The 20,011-nt window shown below is 48.1% G+C and overlaps 1 protein-coding gene across 3 annotated transcripts; it reads right to left on the reverse strand.

Annotated features, from left to right (window-relative positions):
* Nucleotides 1-431: 431 nt before the first annotated feature.
* On the reverse strand, nucleotides 432-19,420 carry LOC118084394 (myelin proteolipid protein). 3 transcript variants are annotated; one of them, XM_060270116.1, is made up of 8 exons: nucleotides 19,297-19,420; nucleotides 14,711-14,797; nucleotides 10,612-10,798; nucleotides 7,505-7,760; nucleotides 4,200-4,368; nucleotides 2,808-2,881; nucleotides 1,282-1,347; nucleotides 432-999 (listed from the first exon to the last, which is right to left on the reverse strand). In XM_060270116.1, exons 1-8 carry the CDS (start codon nucleotides 19,298-19,300, stop codon nucleotides 928-930), a joined length of 915 nt encoding a protein of 304 aa, XP_060126099.1. In that variant the 5' UTR covers nucleotides 19,301-19,420; the 3' UTR covers nucleotides 432-927. The 3 variants fall into 3 exon arrangements, with proteins under 3 accessions (XP_060126099.1, XP_060126101.1, XP_060126100.1); XM_060270118.1 differs by having other exon boundaries at nucleotides 7,604-7,760; nucleotides 19,297-19,414; XM_060270117.1 differs by lacking the exon at nucleotides 14,711-14,797.
* Nucleotides 19,421-20,011: the final 591 nt, after the last annotated feature.

Consider the following 20,011-nt stretch of genomic DNA (forward strand, 5'->3'; position numbering starts at 1 on the left):
TAATGAAAATTGGGGAAAATTTGGAATATATTTAAAAGAACTTGGATTTGAAACCAACATTTTGTAGCATTCCCAGGAGGAAAATTAATGGAAGCAGTAGGAAGATAAATAATTTAATAGCCAGGATGGAAGAGAAGGGGAAGTCGATTCACAAAAGAAGATGCGAATACAGAATGGAAGATGTATAAGACAAGCTGATGATATATTGGAGAAGATGGAATAAGTTTTGTTTGAAATTGTATGATTATTTATTTATGTATTGATTTTGTTTGTATTTTAGATGGTTGTTTTGTTTTATATTGATTTTAAATCTAATAAAGATTATTAAAAAATTAAAAATAATAATAATCCACTTTCCATTACTTTCAACGGGAAAGTTTGCTTCAGTTTAAGTACGGACTTCCGCTCCCAATTAAGTACTTAACCCGAGGTACCACTGTATACGATTTTATTAGCCTCTTACAAAAAAAATAGCGTCATCCCATCGAATAATTTCCCCCCGTTTGGAGCATAAAACTGCCATTATTATTTTTTCCAAAAAAAAAAGACTTTCTTTTCGGGATCTTCCAGGGCCAGAGTGATTTTTTCCTCCGAAAAGCAGGACCTCCTCTCTCTCTCTCCGACGTCGGTTTCCCACGCCAACGAAATCCCCGGACCGGGAATACCGTTTTCGGGTCTGGCTGGGTCGAGTGAGATCATAGAATCATGGTTGCATTTGAAAAGGGACTCCAAGGGGTCACCTAGTCCAACCCCGGCAAATCAGGATGAGCCGATTGGCTGGTGGGCAGTTAGAACAGGAGGCCGGCTGCCACCTGGTTAGAGCCTCACGGTTAGAAGACCAGTCCAGGGTGCAAATAAGACCAATTGTTACAATTATTATGATTATGAAATGGGGAGGGAGTCTTTAGGCCCCGGGCGGGTGCCGGGTTAGAATTTCGTTCCCCGGCCCATCAGCCTCAAGACGGCAAAGTTGTAGGTGGCCGCGATAATGAACGTCACCTGTGGAGGAAGGGGAAAGAGAAGCAGAATTGCTCGAACCCATTCCTCCTGGTTCCCGTGACATCTCAGCAGCTTTGAAGGCCACCGAGAACGGTCTCCTGCCCTTCCCTCCTGGTTCGCCCAATATCTCAACAGCTTTGTGGAGACCATCAAGCATGGACTATCGGAAGGAGTCCTGCCGATTTCCCAGGGTTCCCGCAGAGACCTCCCTCCCGTCCTTTGCCCCGCGCGGGGCTCGAACCCTCCACCCAGAGACGAAGAGCTGTGGGAAGCTGTCCTTACCAGAGCCACCAAGGTGATTGACGCTCCCACGAAGGCCGCGATGAACAGGTGGAACGTCACCTGGAACTGTAGGATGAGACGGAGGAGGAGGGGAGGAAGAGGAGGAGGAGTAGAAGGGGTCACCCATTGAAGAATCTCATAGTGGCTAACAGATTGAGGTTGAATCCTGACAAGACAGAAGTACTGTTCGTGGGGGACAGGAGGCGGGCAGGTGTGGAGGACTCCCTGGTCCTGAATGGGGTAACAGTGCCCCTGAAGGACCAGGTGCGCAGCCTGGGAGCAGGGGCGTACCCAGGATCAAAATTAGGGGGGGCAAGGGGCGGGAGGGGCCACAGTGGGAATGTGGGCGGGGCTACGTGGCCTGCGCCCACCCAGCTCTTCCGAGGAGGCGGCCCCACGCGCCGGGAGCGGAGCTCCAGAGGCGTGCGGGGAACGCGAGCCCATGGCTGCCTCCTGCGCGCCTCCCAGGTCTTCCGAGGAGGCGGCCCCAGGCTCCCGTTCCCAGCGCGAAGCCCCAGAGGCGCGCAGGGAACGCGAGCCTGTGGCTGCCTCCTCCACTTATGTTCCCCGCTCCCGCTTAGCGCTCCTCCGCTTACGCTCCCCGCGCGCCTCTGGAGCTTTGCGCTGGGAGCGGGATCCTGGGGCTGCCACGCTGTGCCCCTTAGCCTTTTGCTTCTAGGGGGGGCAATTGCCCCCTCCTGCCCCCCTGCCTACGCCCATGCCGGGGAGTCACTTTGGACTCACAGCTGTCCATGGAGGCGCAGGTCAATTCTGTGTCCAGGGCAGCTGTCTATCAGCTCCATCTGGTACGCAGGCTGAGACCCTACCTGCCTGCAGACTGTCTAGCCAGAGTGGTGCATGCTCTAGTTATCTCCCGCTTGGACTACTGCAATGCGCTCTACGTGGGGCTACCTTTGAAGGTGACCCGGAAACTACAACTAATCCAGAATGCAGCAGCTAGACTGGTGACTGAGAGCGGCCGCCGAGACCACAAAATACTAGTCTTGAAAGATCTACATTGGCTCCCAGTACGTTTCTGAGCACAATTCAAAGTGTTGGTGCTGACCTTTAAAGCCCTAAATGGCCTTGGTCCAGTATACCTGAAGGAGCGTCTCCACCCCCATCGTTCTGCCCGGACACTGAGGTCCAGCACCGAGGGCCTTCTGGCGGTTCCCTCGTTGCGAGATGCCAAGTTGCAGGGAACTAGGCAGAGGGCCTTCTCGGTGGTGGCGCCCGCCCTGTGGAACGCCCTCCCAACAGATGTCAAAGAGGAAAACAACTACCAGACTTTTAGAAGACATCTGAAGGCAGCCCTGTTCAGGGAGGCTTTTAATGTTTAATAGATTATTGTGTTTTATTTTTCTGTTGGAAGCCGCCCAGAGTGGCTGGGGAAACCCAGCCAGATGGACGGGGTATAAATAATAAATTATTATTATTATTATTAGTAGTAGTAGTAGTAGTAGTAGGAACATAGAATAGTAGAAAGGACAATGAAGGTCCTCTAGTCTTGACCCCTGAGAACTCACCTCGGATGTCTTGCAGATGGAGAGAAGGCTCTGGCCACACACTCTTCCCGGGGACGCGTTCCATGGCAGGACACCTGTGGCAGGGCCCCCAAACACAGAACCGTTGAGAGCTGGAGGGCCACCTCGCCCCACCTCTTTGGCCTCTCTTGACACGTGAAGATGGAGGTCAACCTCCTCCCAGATCCTGATAGCAAGCTGGTGGTCTACCAAGAACCCTGAGCCCACCATCAGGGTCCATGGGATTCTCCCTAAAGGCAGGACCTGACCTCCCCCCCCCTTGAAAATCCCTTGGGTTGACTCATGATGTTGGAGGAATACCAAGCCTCCTGAGATCGATCCTTCTCACAGGTCCTGATGCCAAGCTGGTGGTCCACTAGGACCTTGAGAACCTTCTCTCAGGTCCTGCTACCAAGCTTGACTTCTAAGAAGACCTCAAGAACCTTCTCCATTACCTAGTCCATCAGGACCTTGAGAACCTTTTCCCAAGTTGGTGGTCAACCAAGACCTCAGGATCCTTCTCCCAAGCTTGGTTGGCAACCAAGATCTCAAGAACCTTCTCCATTACCTATTCCATCAGGACCTCAAGAACCTTCTCCCGGGTCCTGCTGCCAAGCTGGTGGTCAACCAAGACCTCAAGATCCTTCTCCCAAGCTTGGTGTTCCACTAAGACCTCAAGAACCTTCTCCCGGGTCCTGCTGCCAAGCTGGTGTTCCACTAGGACCTTGAGAACCTTCTCTCAAGTCCTGCTAACAAGCTGGGTTTCCAACAAGACCTCAAGAATCTTCTCCATTACCTATTCCATTAGGACCTTGAGAACCTTCTCTCAGGTCCTGCTACCAAGCTTGGCTTCCAACAAGACCTCAAGAACCTTCTCTCAGGTCCTTCTCCCAAGTTGGTGGTCGACCAAGACCTCGAGATCCTTCTCCCAAGCTTGGTGGGCAACCAAGATCTCAAGAACCTTCTCCATTACCTATTCCATCAGGACATCAAGAACCTTCTCCCGGGTCCTGCTGCCAAGCTGGTGGTCAACCAAGACCTCGAGATCCTTCTCCCAAACTTGGGATTCCACTAAGACCTCAAAAACCATCTCCCGGGTCCTGCTGCCAAGCTGGTGGTCCACTAGGACCTTGAGAACCTTCTCTCAGGTCCTGCTACCAAGCTTGGTTTCCAACAAGACCTCAAGAACCTTCTCCATTACCTATTCCATCAGGACCTTGAGAACCTTCTCTCAGGTCCTTCTCCCAAGTTGGTGGTCGACCAAGACCTCGAGATCCTTCTCCCAAGCTTGGTGGGCAACCAAGATCTCAAGAACCTTCTCCCAGGTCCTACTGGGAGACCCCTCGTGAAGCTATTCCTCCCCAAGGTGGCCCAGGAGACTAGGTCCTTCCTCACCATACATCCGGGCATCTGTGCAGAGGTTCCCGATGCCGGCGGCCGTCTTGGTGGGGTTGGCGATGGAGTTACAGGTGGTCCATGCCGTAAAGTAGACATAGACAGGGACGGCTGAGCAGGCGAGGACTAGGAGCCAGAGGACGGTCAGGACATAGGTGATGCCCACAAACTGAAAGGAGGGAGAATAGACAAGAGTCAGTGACTGGCCAGGAGCTTCCGGAGGATGGGGCATGAGACTGGAGACCTATGGGACCAGAGGAACTCCCAGCCACTTAGACCTTTCCTCCAGATATTCCCACAAGGGGTGGGGCAGACCTTGAAAAGTCCCTATTCCCAGGTTCCTATGAATCCTAGTTGCAAGAGACCACGAGGGCCATCCAGTCCAACCCCCCTGCCAAGCAGGAAACACCATCAAAGCATTCTTGACATATGCCTGTCAAGCCTCTGCTTAAAGACCTCCAAAGAAGGAGACTCCACCACACTTCTTGGCAGCAAATTCCACTGTCGAACAGCTCTTACTGTCAGGAGGTTCTTCCTAATGTTGAGGTGGAATCTTCTTTCTTGTAGTTTGAATCCATTGCTCCGTGTCCGCTTCTCTGGAGCAGCAGAAAACAACCTTTCTCCCTCCTCTATATGACATCCTTTTATATATTTGAACATGGCTATCATATCACCCCTTAACCTTCTCTTCTCCAGGCTAAACATACCCAGCTCCCTAAGCCGTTCCTCATAAGGCAGGGGTCAGCAAACTTATTCAGCAGGGGGCCAGTCCACTGTCCCTCAGACCTTGTGTGGGGCCGGACTATATTTTGAAGAAAAATATGAATTCCTATGCCCCACAAATAACCCAGAGATGCATTTTAAATAAAAGGACACATTCTACTCATGTAAAAAATGCTGATTCTGTTTTTAGAAGGCGATTGGGCCTCATCTGGCCCCGGGCCTTAGTTTGGGGACCCCTGTCATAAGGCATTGTTTCCAGGCCTTTGACCATTTTGGTTGCCCTCCTCTGGACACGTTCCAGCTTGTCAGTATCCTTCTTGAACTGTGGTGCCCCGAACTGGACACAGGACTCCAGGTGAGGTCTGGCCAGAGCAGAATACAGTGGTACTATTACTTCCCTGGATCTTGACGCTATACTCCTATTGATGCAGCCCAGAATTGCATTGGCTTTTTGAGCTGTTGCATCACACTGTTGACTCATGTCAAGTTTGTGGTCTACCAGGACTCCTAGATCCTTTTCACATGTACTGCTCTCAAGCCAGGTGTCTCCCATCCTGTATTTGCCTTTCATTTTTTTGGCCCAAGTGTAGTACTTTACATTTCTCCCTGTTAAAATTCATCTTGTTTGCTTTGGCCCAGTTGTCTAATCTGTGAAGGTCATTTTGAAGTGTGATCCTGTCCATAGCTGCCAAGTTTTCCCTTTTCTCACGAGGAAGCCTATTCAGCATAAGGGAATTTCCCTTAAAAAAAGGGAGAACTTGGCAGGTATGGATCCTGTCCTCTGGGGTATTAGCCACCCCTCCTAATTTGGTGTCGTCTGCAAACTTGCTCAGGATGCCCTCAAGCCCATCATCCAAGTCATTGATAAAGATGTTGGATAAGACTGGGCCCAAGACAGAACCCTGTGGCACCCCACTAGTCACTACTCTCCAGGATGAGGAGGAGCCACTGATGAGCACCCTTTGGGTTCGGTCAGTCAGCCATTTACAAATCCATTGAATGGTAGCATTGTCTAGCCCGCATTTGACCAGCTTCTTTACAAGAATATCATGGGGCACCTTGCCAAAGGCCTTGCTGAAATCAAGATAGGCTACATCCACAGCATTCCACTTAGACCTTTCCTCCAGATATTCCCACCTTGAAAAGTCCCTATTGCCAGGTTCCTATGATCCATTAAAATCCTATTTTGAGGGACGGCTTATATTTGGGTATTTCTCAGGCAAACATGGAGGCCTATTCCAGGGGTAGGCCAGATGCGGGCGGCCCAATCGCCTTCTCAATCCAGCCCGCGGACGGCCCGGGAATCAGCATGTTTTGACATGAGTGGAATGCATCCTTTTACTTATAATGCATCTCTGGGTTATTTGTGGGGCATAGGAATTCGTTCGGCCCGCAGCTGAAAAAGGTTGCTGACCCCTGTCCTATTCTATCCCCTAAAATGGAAACACAGACCTCCTCTTCCATCCTACAGACACAGTATTTATCTGATTAAAACAGGGATCCCCCTATTCCACCCCCCAAATATTTTATCCCCTGACAGTAAGAGCTGTGCGACAGTGGGATTTGCTGCCAAGGAGTGTGGCGGAGTCTCCTTCTTTGGAGGTCTTTAAGCAGAGGCTTGACAGCCATCTGTCAAGAATGCTTTGATGGTTTTTCCCGCTTGGCAGGGGGTTGGACTGGATGGCCCTTGGGGTCTCTTCCAACTCTATGATTCTATGATTCTGTCCTATTCTATCCCCTAAAATGGAAACACAGACCTCCTCTTCCATCCTACAGACACAGTATTTATCTGATTAAAATAGGGATCCCCTATTCCACCACCCAAATATTTTATCCCCTGACAGTAAGAGCTGTTCGACAGTGGAATTTGCTGCCAAGGAAACACAGACCTCCTCTTCCATCCTGCAGACACAGTATTTATCTGATTAAAATAGGGATCCCCTATTCCACCACCCAAATATTTTATCCCCTGACAGTAAGAGCTGTTCGACAGTGGAATTTGCTGCCAAGGAAACACAGACCTCCTCTTCCATCCTGCAGACACAGTATTTATCTGATTAAAATAGGGATCCCCTATTCCACCACCCAAATATTTTATTGAATGAAATATTTCTACTCCACCCTACAAATATTGATCTGATTAAAATACAGACCCACCTATCCCGTCCCGTAAAAATGAAAACCGCGACCTCTCTTCCACCCCCACAAGGAACGTCCTTCCGGGTTGGAGCCCCGAAGGGTATTAAGGGCAGGAAGGGGTTAAGAGCGCCCTGTTGGATTCCTTACGAGGCGGAATTTCCTCCTTTTTGGCTGCGGACCCTGGAACTGGTAGCCATTCCCAATTACTGTGCCTAGAATCAAGCGGAGGAAGGTTTCCTGTTTTGGAACCTTTTTACAGAAAGTTTCAACCTTGCTGGCATCTTCTCAGTATGGACCCAACCAGCGCGAGTGAAGGAAGGACAAGACCTATTCCATATATCCTGGTCCTACTCTCGTTAACGCCCCCACCCACCCACTGTCGGCAGTCTCATGCCCCGGGTTCGAAGGGCAGGGGCGCCGGGTGCGAAAGAGGGGAATATCACCTTATCGGGATGGCCCAGCCATTTTCCCACACAGTGACACACCAGCTCCCAGGAGCGACCGGGCCGGTGTCCTCGGGGCCCCCTCCCCTTGTGGCCTACCGTGGCGCCCAAGCCCTTGCCGCAGACGGTGGCCCGGTAGTCGCCGAAGACCTGCCGGACGGCGCCGGTAGTGTAGAAGCCTTCGGCCAGCAGGAGGGCGCCAAAGAGGAAGAAGAAGCCGGCTACTCCGTAGATGGCGTACTGGAAGTCATGGATCCTGTGGGGGGAGAAAAGAAGAGAGGGGGGGCCGTCGGTACGGCGAGGGCACCCCGAGGGTCATCCAGCCTGACCCCCACCAGAGCTAGGAGGGATATACAGTTGGAAAAGGACTGCAGAAGGTTATTCCAATAGAACAGTGTTTCCCAACCTTGTGCCTCCAGATGTTTTTGGACTACAACTCCCATCATCCCTAGCTAGCAAGACCAGTGGTCAGGAATGATGGGAATTGTAGTCCGAAAACAGCTGGAGGCACGAGGTTGGGAAACACTGCAATAGAAGACTGATTGTACGGCCGCGGTTTAACTTGAGGTGGACATGCAGTGAGAAAAGGATGGCAGAATATAAGATGATAAAACGGGCAAAAGATTTGGGGTCTAATATTGAATACGATGCGTGGTTGAAATTGTGGAATCACACATTGAAGTTTACTGCAATGAGAATGTCTTGAAGATGATGTCTTGAAGTTATACAGTCTTGAATGTCTTGAAGTCTTGAAGTTGTCTTGAAGTTGTCTTGAAGAATGTCTTGAAGTTATACAGTGGTTCTGCTCCTTCCTTCTGGGCCATGTTCAGAGAGTGGTGGGGGGGATGAGTGTTCAGACCCCTGGGCTCTCACTTGTGGGGTGCCTCAGGGTTCCATCCTCTCCCCCATGCTTATTAACATCTATATGAATCCGCTGGGAGAGCTCATCAGGGGGTTTGGGCTGGGTGTTCACCAGTAGGTGGATGATACCCAGCTCTACCTCTCTTTCAAATCAGAACCAGTGAAGGCGGTGAAGGTCCTGTGTGAGTGTCTGGAGGCGGTTGGAGGATGGATGGTGGCTAACAGATTGAGAGTGAATCCTGACAAGACAGAAGTACTGTTTGTGGGGGACAGGAGGCAGGCAGGTGTGGAGGACTCCCTGGTTCTGAATGGGGTAACTGTGCCCCTGAAGGACCAGGTGCGCAGCCTGGGAGTCATTTTGGACTCACAGCTGTCCATGGAGGCGCAGGTCCATTCTGTGTCCAGGGCAGCTCCGTCTGGTACGCAGGCTGAGACCCTACCTACCCGCGGACTGTCTCACCAGAGTGGTGCATGCTCTAGTTATCTCCCGCTTGGACTACTGCAATGCGCTCTACGTGGGGCTACCTTTGAAGGTGACCCGGAAACTACAACTAATCCAGAATGCGGCAGCTAGACTGGTGACTGAGAGCGGCCGCTGAGACCACATAACACCGGTCCTGAAAGGCCTACATTGGCTCCCAGTACGCTTCCGAGCACAATTCAAAGTGTTGGTGCTGACCTTGAAAGCCCTAAACGGCCTTGGTCCAGTATAACTGAAGGAGCGTCTCCTCCCCCATCGTTCTGCCGGACACTGAGGTCCAGCGCCAAGGGCCTTCTGGCGGTTCCCTCGCTATGAGAAGCCAAGTTACAGGGAACCAGGCAGAGGGCCTTCTCGGTAGTGGCACCCACCCTGTGGAATGCCCTCCCACCAGAGGTCAATGAGAATAACAATTATCAGACCTTTAGAAGGCATCTTAAGGCAGCCCTGTTTAGGGAAGCTTTTAATGTTTGATGGATTTTTGTATTTTAATATTTTGTTGGAAGCTGCTCAGAGTGGCTGGGGGAACCCGGCCAGATGGGCGGGGTATAATTATTATTATTATTATTATTATTATTATTATTATTATTATTATTATTATGTATAGATGGTATTTGACACCAGTGAAATTAGCTAAGATGTATAGAATGAGTAGTAAAATATGCTGGAAATGTAAAGAGAAGCATGGTGAATTTTATCATATGTGGTGGACATGCGACAAAGTTAAAAGGTTTTGGGAAATGATATATAACGAACTGAAAAAGATTTTTAAATACACCTTTCCCCAAAAAAACCCGGAGGCTTTCTTATAGGACAGGAGATTGTAAAAGGAGACCAAGTATTATTTGTGTATGCGACAACCGCGGCCAGGACTTTGTTAGCCCCCAAATGGAAAACTCAGGAGTTACTGACGATTGAAGAGTGACAGACGAAAATGATGGACTATGCGGAATTAGCAAGGCTGACTAGCAGGATCCGAAACCAGGGAGAGGCAAGGTTCCAAAAAGGACTGGAGTAAATTTGTGGACTATATAGAGAAGAACTGTAGAAGTTTAAAGACACTCTCAGGACTGAAATAAATGACTTAAAATGACTTTAAGGAGAGGGAGTGAAGGAACTGTGAGACAGGAGCGAATGAGAAAACCGAATGAGGGGAGGGAGGGAAGTCTAAGCTCAGCAGAGCAATGGGAATTAGAGATTTGGAAATAATTGTTTAAAAAGAGAAAATTTGATATAGTTGAATAGATGCTAAAAGGAGAAAAAATTGTGTTTATTGTGTGTGGTTGTGTTTTTTTAAAGCATTTTATTAATTTTTCCAAATAAACATATTAAACACATTAAACACAATTAAACACAACAACACATTTAAAAACAAATACAACACGCACAGATTTTCTCTTTTTAAACCATTATTTCCAAATCTCTAATTCCCATTGCTCTGCCGAGCTTAGACTTCCCTCCCTCCCCTCATTCGGTTTTCTTTCCAGCTCTTATCCCGCAGTTCCTTATTCCTTATTTAAAGTCAATTCATCCCGCAAGTGTCTTTAAACTTCTACAGTACTTTTCCATATAGTCCAATTGTGTGTGGTTGCGTTTGCTGTTGACTGTTTTGTTATTGTTTCATGTGTTTATTTGAAAATTTAATAAATTGCTTTTTTTAAAAAAAGAGAGAGAAAGAGAAAAGGATGGCAGGATATGAACGGGGGAACGAAGAAGGGAACGAACGAAGGAACAAAGGCGGAGGAAAGGAACATTGCGAGGTGCTTACACGTCGACCAGATACTCATAGTCCTGGTAATTTTTGGAGAAGTAGGTCTCGACTAGGTGCTTGGTGCCGGTCAGGGCTTCGTGGCCGCAGCCGCAGAACAGCGCCACCCCCAGGAAGCACAGGGCCGTGGCCACCAGCGAGGCAAAAGGCGCCCCCACCAGGCAGCGGGCACAACACTGCAACAGACCTGTAAAGGGGGGGGAGAGAAAGGAAGGAGGGAAGGATAGAGACCTCTTGAGAAAGAGTTGCCTAACCCCTTTCCCTATCCCTATCCTAAACCCCTCTACTTAACCACTATCCCAAACTCCTCACCCCTATCGCTAACCACCATCCCTAACCCCCTACCTCTATCCAAAACTGGTAGCCGTTCCCGATCGCTGTGCCTAGAATCAAGCGGAGGAAGGTTCCTTTTTTGGAAGGATATAAAACCCTTCCTTTACAGAAAGGTTCAACCTCGCTGGCGTCCTCCTCTCAGGATGGCATCCCGAACCCCAAGGGTCATCCAATCCAGCCCCTGGCCAGGCAGGATTATCGGCATTGAATTACCAGCCAGTGTCGGATTGAGGTCTCAGCCAGGCATCCCCAAACCCGGCCCTCCAGATGTTTTGGGACTACAACTCCCATCATCCCTAGCTAACAGGACCAGTGGTCAGGGATGATGGGAAATGTAGTCCCAAAACACCCGGAGGGCCAAGTTTGGGGATGCCTGGTCTAAGCTCAACAAGCCGTAGCTTAGTGCCCCCCCCCAAAAAAAAAAATTCAAAGGGCAAAAAAAACACCTGGATGTACATTTTCAAAAGAGAAGATAAAAAGGAAATAAAGTATAACCAACATACAGCAGAAGTGGGTTGTGTTGTGTTGTGTTGTGTTGTGTTATAGAATCATAGAATCATAGAGTTGGAAGAGACCACAAGGGCCACCCAATCCAACCCCCTGCCGAGCAGGAAACACCATCAAAGCATTCTTGACATATGGCTGACAGCAACGCGTGGCCGGGTCATCTAGTAGAATAATAGAATCATAGAGTTGGAAGAGACCCCGAGGGCCATCCAGTCCAACCCCTGCCGAGTAGGAAACACCATCAAAGCATTCTTGACATATGGCTGTCAAGCCTCTGGCTTAAAGACCTCCAAAGAAGAAGGAGACTCCACTACACTCCTTGGCAGCAAATTCCACTGCCAAACAGCTCTTACTGTCAGGAAGTTCTTCCTAATGTTGAGGTGGAATCTTCTTTCTTCTTGTTTGAATCCATTGCTCCGTGTCCGCTTCTCTGGAGCAGCAGAAAACAACCTTTCTCCCTCCTCTATTTGATAGCCATATTTGAACATGGCTATCATATCACCCCTTAACCTTCTCTTTTCCAGGCTAAACATACGTCTCCAGGCTTCTCTTCTCCAAGCTAAACATATGGGTGAAAGGTTGTTTTGGGAGAAAGGTTGTTTTCTGCTGCTCCAGAGAAGCGGACACGGAGCCATGGATTCAAACTACAAGAAAGAAGATTCCACCTAAACATTAGGAAGAACTTCCTGACAGTAAGAGCTGTTCAGCAGTGGAATTTGCTACCAAGGAGTCTCCTTCTTTGGAGGTCTTTAAGCAGAGGCTTGACAGCCATCTGTCAGGAATGCTTTGATGGTGTTTCCTGCTTGGCGGGGGGTTGGACTGGATGGCCCTTGTGGTCTCTTCCAACTCTGTGATTCTATGATCCCTAAACCGTTACTCATAAGGCATCGTTTTCAGGTCTTTGCCCTCCTCTGGACACGTTCCAGCTTGTCAGTATCCTTCTTGAACTGTGGTGCCCAGAACTGGACACAGTACTCCAGGTGAGGTCTGACCAGAGCAGAATAAAGTGGTACTATTACTTCCCTAGATGCTATACTCCTATTGATGCAGCCCAGAATTGCATTGGCTTTTTGAGCTGCTGCATCACACTGTTGACTCATGTCAAGTTTGTGGTCTACCAAGACTCCTAGATCCTTTTCACATGTACTGCTCTCAAGCCAGGTGTCTCCCATCATGTATTTGTGCCTTTCATTTTTTTGGCCCAAGTGTAGTACTTTACATTTCTGTTGTGTTGTGTCGGCTCTTACGATGCCTTCTCGCCTGCTCCCTAGAATATCCCGGGTTTGATCCTTTCTACATATAGGGTGGCGACATTCTTCATGGCAACCTATGGAAATGGCTTGAGAGACCTATGAGTTCCATCAATTACCATATAGCACAGGCATCCCCAAACCGCGGCCCTCCAGATGTTTTGGCCTACAACTCCCATGATCCCTAGCTAACAGGACCAGTGGTCAGGGAAGATGGGAATTGTAGTCCAAAACATCTGGAGGGCCGAAGTTTGGGGATGCCTGATATAGCATATATTCAATACGGGAAAAAAACACAGCAACAATTTGTGGCGGACAAAGGAGAGCTGGACGAAAAATCTTTTAGACTTGCTTTGCGTCATGTTAGTCACGATTTAAATCGCCACTCAGTAAGACTTGATTGGAAACCCCCTTTTGACCGAACGGTTCAGCCTTACTGGCATCCTCGGAATATTCACCACCAGAGGAAGGTTCACTTTTGGGATTCATCGATTCGTTTTTACACGTCCGTCAGAACTATTAGAAATACATAGACGGATAAGGATGAAAAGGATCTAGGAGTCTTGGTAGACCACAAACTTGGCATGAGTCAACAGTGTGATGCAGCAGCTCAAAAAGCCAATGCAATTCTGGGCTGCATCAATAGGAGTATAGCATCTAGATCTAGGGAAGTAATAGTACCACTGTATTCTGCTCTGGTCAGACCTCACCTGGAGTACTGTGTCCAGTTCTGGGCACCACAGATCAAGAAGGATACTGACAAGCTGGAACGTGTCCAGAGGAGGGCAACCCAAATGGTCAAAGGCCTGGAAACAATGCCTTATGAGGAACGGCTTCGGGAGCTGGGTATGTTTAGCCTGGAGAAGAGAAGGTTCAGGGGTGATATGATAGCCATGTTCAAATATATAAAAGGATGTCATCTAGAGGAGGGTGAAAAGTTGTTTTCTGCTGCTCCAGAGAAGCGGACACAGGGCAATGGATTCAAACTACGAGAAAGAAGATTCCACCTCAACATTAGGAAGAACTTCCTGACAGTGAGAGCTGTTCGACAGTGGAATTTGCTGCCAAGGAGTGTGATGGAGTCTCCTCCTTTGGAGGTCTTTAAGCAGAGGCTTGACGGGCATATGTCAAGAATGCTTTGATTGTGTTTCCTGCTTGGCAGGGGGTTGGACTGGGTGGCCCTTGTGATCTCTTCCAACTCTATGATTCTATGATAACCATGTTCAAATATATGAAAGGATGTCATATAGAGGAGGGAGAAAGGTTGTTTTCTGCTGCTCCAGAGAAGCGGACATGGAGCAATAGATTCAAGCTACAAGAAAGAAGATTCCACCTAAACATTAGGAAGAACTTCCTGACAGTAAGAGCTGTTCGGCAGTGGAATTTGCTACCAAAGAGTGTAGTGGAGTCTCCTCCTTTGGAGGTTTTTAAGCAGAGGCTTGACAGGCATATGTCAAGAATGCTTTGATGTTGTTTCCTGCTTGGCAGGGGGGTTGGACTGGATGGCCCTTATGGTCTCTTCCAACTCTATGATTCTATGATTCTAATAGTATAACCACCTAAACATGAGGAAGAACTTCCTGACAGTAAGAGCTGTTCAACAGTGGAATTTGCTGCCAAGAAGTGCGGTGGAGTCTCCTTCTTTGGAGGTCTTTAAGCAGAGGCTTGACAGCCATATGTCAAGAATGCTTTGATGGTGTTTCCTGCTTGGCAGGGGGTTGGACTGGATGGCCCTTGGGGTCTCTTCCAACTCGATGAGTCTATGATTCTATGAAATTCTGGTGAGGTTTAAGAAGTTTTCTGCTGCACTTAATTGGAAGGAGAAAAACCATCGCAACAATTTAACCCATTTATTTCACTTAAACAATAACAGGATAGCGTATCCACGTTAACGGATGTTCGGATGTTGTTAAACTATTATTATTATTATTATTATTATTATTATTATTATGAAGTCCCACCCCAGAACGGCAGGAATATCAAGGTGGTCTCGGGCTTCAGATGGCTACCTGGAGAACCGGCTCGGGGACCTGGATCCGGGTTCGAATTCTGCGGAGCCACGGTTGGTTGGGGTTCGGGCCCACTGCTAACATTATCTACATTGCGAAAAATACAAGGGTCAGCAGGGTGGGCAGGCCCTCCCCGCGACTCTTTCCTCTAATAATAATAATAATAATAATAATAATAATAATAATTTGTTATTTATACCCCACGCATCTGGCTGGCTTTCCCTGAATGCAGTGACCTGCCCTCCTGAGGGTCGTCAGATCGGACCCCTTGACAAGGCAGGAATTTCTTTTTTCTTTTTCTTTTAAAAATATTTTTATTGATTTTCTGAGCATCGCAAAGAAAACAAGACAAAGAACAGAAAGAAAAACGCAAAAAAGAACAATGGAAAAATTTCTAAAAAGAAAAAGAGAAATAAGATACATCCAAACTCACTTTGGGGGGGAACCCTATTCTTATACCTTAACAATATAATACCCCTTAACCAGATTTTGCTCCCGTGGAATTCCTTTACTCTGTTGACTTCCTCCCCCCCCCCTTTCCACATTTCTATTTCAGAGAGGAAAACAACTACCAGACTTTTAGAAGACATCTGAAGGCAGCCCTGTTCAGGGAGGCTTTTAATGTTTAATAGATTACTGTGTTTTATTTTCTGTTGGAAGCCGCCCAGAGTGGCTGGGGAAACCCAGCCAGGTGGGCGGGGTATAAATAATAAATTATTATTTTTATTATTAACTAATATGGCACTTTCTAATTCATTCCTCCCTTCTTCGTTCTAATTCACTTATTACATTACTATTCCAATCCTATTTTTACATACAAGCATAAAATAATTAAAACGTCTCCTTAGAATCTGGAATCTATAATAACTATTTAACATACAGTCATTTCTCTCCTTTATTTTACTTCTTGCCTCTTCTACTTCCCCCTCCCTTGTTTCTTTAACCTCATTGTTTTTCTCCAGACAAGGCAGGGATGTCAAAATAGGAGCAGAAATCTGGATTCGACCCCAACGGTACCAATTGGTCCGACGTTCCGCTTTATCACCGCTGGGAACAAGCAGCTCTGAGATGTCAGAAGCAGTGTCAGGTTTGGGATTCGAACTCGCAGCTCGCCCTCCATTGTCCATTGTCTTTGGGACAATGAAGCCTTGGTCTCTCCGTCCCACCTTGTCCCCCATCCCGCCCCAGGGATGGTGAGGGATGGTCCGGTTAGAGTCCTGGGAACAGGGCCCCGGGTTCAAATTCCTGAGACCTACCCAAAATAAGACACTGTCTTATATTTATTTTTCCTCAAAAAACCACACTATGGCTTATTTTCAAGGGGATGTCTTATTTTCTCCTCCTCCTCCTCCTCCTCCTCCTCCCCCTCCTCCTCCTCCTGTATTCAAGTCTCCAGGGCCAAATGAACTACATCCAAGAGTATTAAAAGAACTGGCAGAGGTGATTTCAGAACCACTGGCAATAATCTTTGATAATTCCTGGAGAACAGGCGAAGTTCCAGCAGACTGGAGGAGGGCAAATGTTGTCCCTATTTTCAAAAAGGGGAAAAGAGAGGACTCAAACAATTACCGCCCAGTAAGCCTGACATCAATACCAGGAAAGATTCTAGAGCAGATCATTAAGCAGACAGTCTGTGAGCACCTAGAAAGGAACGCTGTGATCACTAAAAGTCAGCATGGGTTTCTGAAAAATAAGTCATGTCAGACTAATCTGATCTCATTTGTTGACAGAATTACAAGCCTGGTAGATGAAGGGAACGCTCTGGATGTAGCCTATCTTGATATCAGCAAGGCCTTTGACAAGGTGCCCCATGATATTCTTGTAAAGAAGCTGGTAAAATGCGGGCCACACAATAAGTGGATTTGTAACTGGCTAACTGACCGAACCCAAAGGGTGCTCATCAATGGCTCCTCCTCATCCTGGAGAGTAGTGACTAGTGGGAAGAACCACAGGGTTCTGTCTTGGGCCCAGTCTTATTCAACATCTTTATCAATGACTTGGATGATGGGCTTGAGGGCATCCTGAGCAAGTTTGCAGACAACACCAAATTGGGAGGGGTGGCTAATACCCCAGAGGACAGGATCACACTTCAAAATGACCTTAACAGATTAGACAACTGGGCCAAAGCAAACAAGATGAATTTTAACAAGGAGAAATGTAAAGTACTGTACTACACTTGGGCAAAAAAAAAAAAAGGCACAAATACAGGATGGGAGACACCTGGCTTGAGAGCAGTACTGTACATGTGAAAAGGATCTAGGAGTCTTGACAGACCACAAACTTGACATGAGTCAACAGTGTGATGCAGCAGCTAAAAAAGCCAATGCAATTCTGGGCTGCATCAATAGGAGTATAGCATCTAGATCTAGGGAAATAATAGTACCACTGTATTCTGCTCTGGTCAGACCTCACCTGGAGTACTGTGTCCAGTTCTGGGCACCACAGTTCAAGAAGGAGACTGACAAGCTGGAACGTGTTCCTACCTTTTCGGATTAAAATCTTGGCAGCGACTCTCCATAAAGACTCTCTTAATTTTATTTTTTTTAAATTCCTGCCAAAAATAATGGGAAATGAAATTCCCTAAAATGAAAATATGGAAGAGGAGGTCTCTATTTTCATTTTAGGGGATAGAATAGGAGGTTTATATTCTCACCGGAGAAATATTGGTGGGGATAGATTTGGGGGTCTCTATTTTCATCCTGCCAGGAAGGTATTGGGGATACGACCCTTGGAGCCCTCTTGCCAGGACTCTAACTGGACCATTTCTCGCCTCTTCATCTTGGGGGTGGGATGGATGGAGGGTATGTAGGACGGAGCAGAGTGGAGAGATAAAAAGGCTCCCATTGTCCCGAAGACAATGGACAATGAGGGATGGGCTGCGAGTTCGAAACAATGCGCTCCTTCATGGCGCCTCTGGGAGAGTGGCTCCGGCTAGTACGGAAAACACCAAAGCTGAAATGTGGGTCGTTAGGAGATTGGGGGGGGCATTAATTGACAGTTTTATTTCACAGAAGCATCGTTTTTTTTATTCTGTATATATGGCACAGATTAGTCCTGCCTAGAGCCTGGGATAAAACCAGGGAAAGTGGAAATAAAAACCAGTTGGATATAGTTTGAATATTCTTTGTTTTTTTCCTTCCATTTTTCCGGGGGGGGGGGCGGATTTGGGGAGAAAAGGGGGGAAAAACAAGTGGGGTTTTCCCTTCCGACTGCCGAGCTGATCTCCTGGGTCCCATTCCCTCCAGTTGGCTACAGCTCCAACTCACTAGCAGTGTAGCAGTTAGGGTCCTGGGTTCGGATCCCCTCCTTTCTCGGCTGAGAGACCAACCTGGCCAGGTCGCTGTGAAAGGGAGGTGAGGAGCTGGAGGGATCTAGCCCACCTACTCAATATTTCTCTTGTGAAAATACAGACCTCCTACAAGAAAGAAGATTCCACCTCAACATTAGGAAGAACTTCCTGACAGTAAGAGCTGTTCGACAGTGGAATTTGCTGCCAAGAAGTGTGGTAGAGTCTCCTTCTTTGGAGGTCTTTAAGCAGAGGCTTGACAGGCATATGTCAAAAATGCTTTGAAGGTGTTTCCTGCTTGGCAGGGGGTTGGACTGGATGACCCTTGTGGTCTCTTCCAATTCTATGATTCTACTCTACCCCCTAAAATGAAAATTTATTTTTATCCCCCAAATATCCCCCTTATTCTATCCTCCTTATTCTAGCCCCCAAATATTTCTCTGGTGGAAACGGGTGTGTCTCTTCTTCCATCCCTCCAACACTTCTTTTGTGAAAATGCGGACCTGCTATTCTTATCCCTGGAGATGAAAATAAAGGTAAAGGTAAAGGGACCCCTTGACCATTTGATCCAGTCGTGACCGACTCTGGGGTTGCGGCACTCATCTCGCGTTATTGGCCGAGGGAGCCAGCATACAGCTTCCGGGTCATGTGGCCAGCATGACAAAGCCACTTCTGGCGAACCAGAGCAGCGCACAGAAACGCCGTTTACCTTCCCGCCAGAGCGGTACCTATTTATCTACTTGCACTGGTGTGCTTTCAAACTGCTAGGTTGGCAGGCAGAGCAAAGGGAGCTCACCCCGTCCTGGGGATTCGAATCGCCGACCTTCTGATCGGCAAGCCCTAGACTCTGTGGTTTAAACCACAGCGCCACCCGCTGCGGGTTCAATATGATGAAAAGAGAGACCCCCCCCCAATTCTGTCCCCCAAATATTGAAAATACAGGTCTCCTATTCCATCCCCTGAAATGGAAACCGAGACTTCCGATTCCATCGCCTCAAATGAAAATACAGACCACCTCGTCCTATTCCATCCCCAAATGAAAAGACAGACCTCCTCTTCTATCCCCTAAAATGAAAATAGAGACCCCCCCTTCTTCCAGCCCCACAAGACGTCTCCGGTGAAAATAGGGAGGTCCCTTTCCCCACCCTGATGTTCTCAGAAACATGTCCCTTTTCAGAGCTCTCAGGACAAGGGGGACAGTCCAGGATTGGAACCTCAGACGGCTTCGCCAATCCCTCAGCCAAATTAGTGGGCGATGGAGACACTGAGAAGTTTCTCCCCCCCCCCCGGTCCAACTCACCCATTGCCTCGGGGTTCAGGTGGAGTTGCAACAACTGGTCTCTTCTTCAGCTAGGACAACCTGGTCGTCTTCTCCTTCTCCTTCTCCTTCTCCTCACTTCGCCGGATTTCTCTCTACCCCCTCAGATCCTTCAAAGAAAAAGGGATGTGTTGTGTGGAGCCATGCCCCTTAAAGGAGAAGCCGGCCCTATCTCCTCCTTGCTCCTTCTCCTCCCTGTTAACTCTGAGATGGACGAGATCTGCTTGAGGGAACCTCCTAAGTTTCCAGTTTTGATAGAGGGTCCCGAGATCTGTGGGAGCTCCCAGAATTGGTGGAAAGCTCCGAGCTCAGGCTAAAGGAACGTGGAGCACCAACTTTTGCTAGCAGGACACAGGAGAAGGATCTCAGGCTCTTGGTAGACCACCCCATTTTCACCTGTGCAACCCAACGGATTTCAAGAGGGACAATTTAAGGTCAGGTTCTGCCTTGAAGGAGAATCAGGTGGACCAATAGAAGGATGGTGGAGCTCAGGGGGGTCTTGGACCACCAGATAGCCACCAGGATATGGGAGAAGGTTCTGGATTTTAAGAGGGACAAAGGCTCAGGATCTTGGTGGAGCACCAACTGGCTAGCAGGGCAAAGGAGAAGGATCTCAGACGGAAAGATGATACAGGCCTCAGGACCTCATCTTCACCTGAGTCGAACCCAACGGATTTCGAGATTGTTGTTGTTGTTG

Source organism: Zootoca vivipara, chromosome Z (assembly GCF_963506605.1).
Source record: "Zootoca vivipara chromosome Z, rZooViv1.1, whole genome shotgun sequence".
NCBI classification, from domain to species: Eukaryota; Metazoa; Chordata; class Lepidosauria; order Squamata; family Lacertidae; genus Zootoca; species Zootoca vivipara.

What these genes read in the sequence shown, in the direction of transcription:
- LOC118084394 (XM_060270116.1), bottom strand. An exon ending in TATGAGTATCTGGTCGACGT is followed by an intron (nt 7,761 to 10,611) that starts GTAAGCACCTCG and finishes CTCCCCCCACAG; the next exon opens with GATCCATGACTTCCAGTACG. An exon ending in GGCTGGGCCATCCCGATAAG is followed by an intron (nt 4,369 to 7,504) that starts GTGATATTCCCC and finishes CCCTCCTTTCAG; the next exon opens with TTTGTGGGCATCACCTATGT.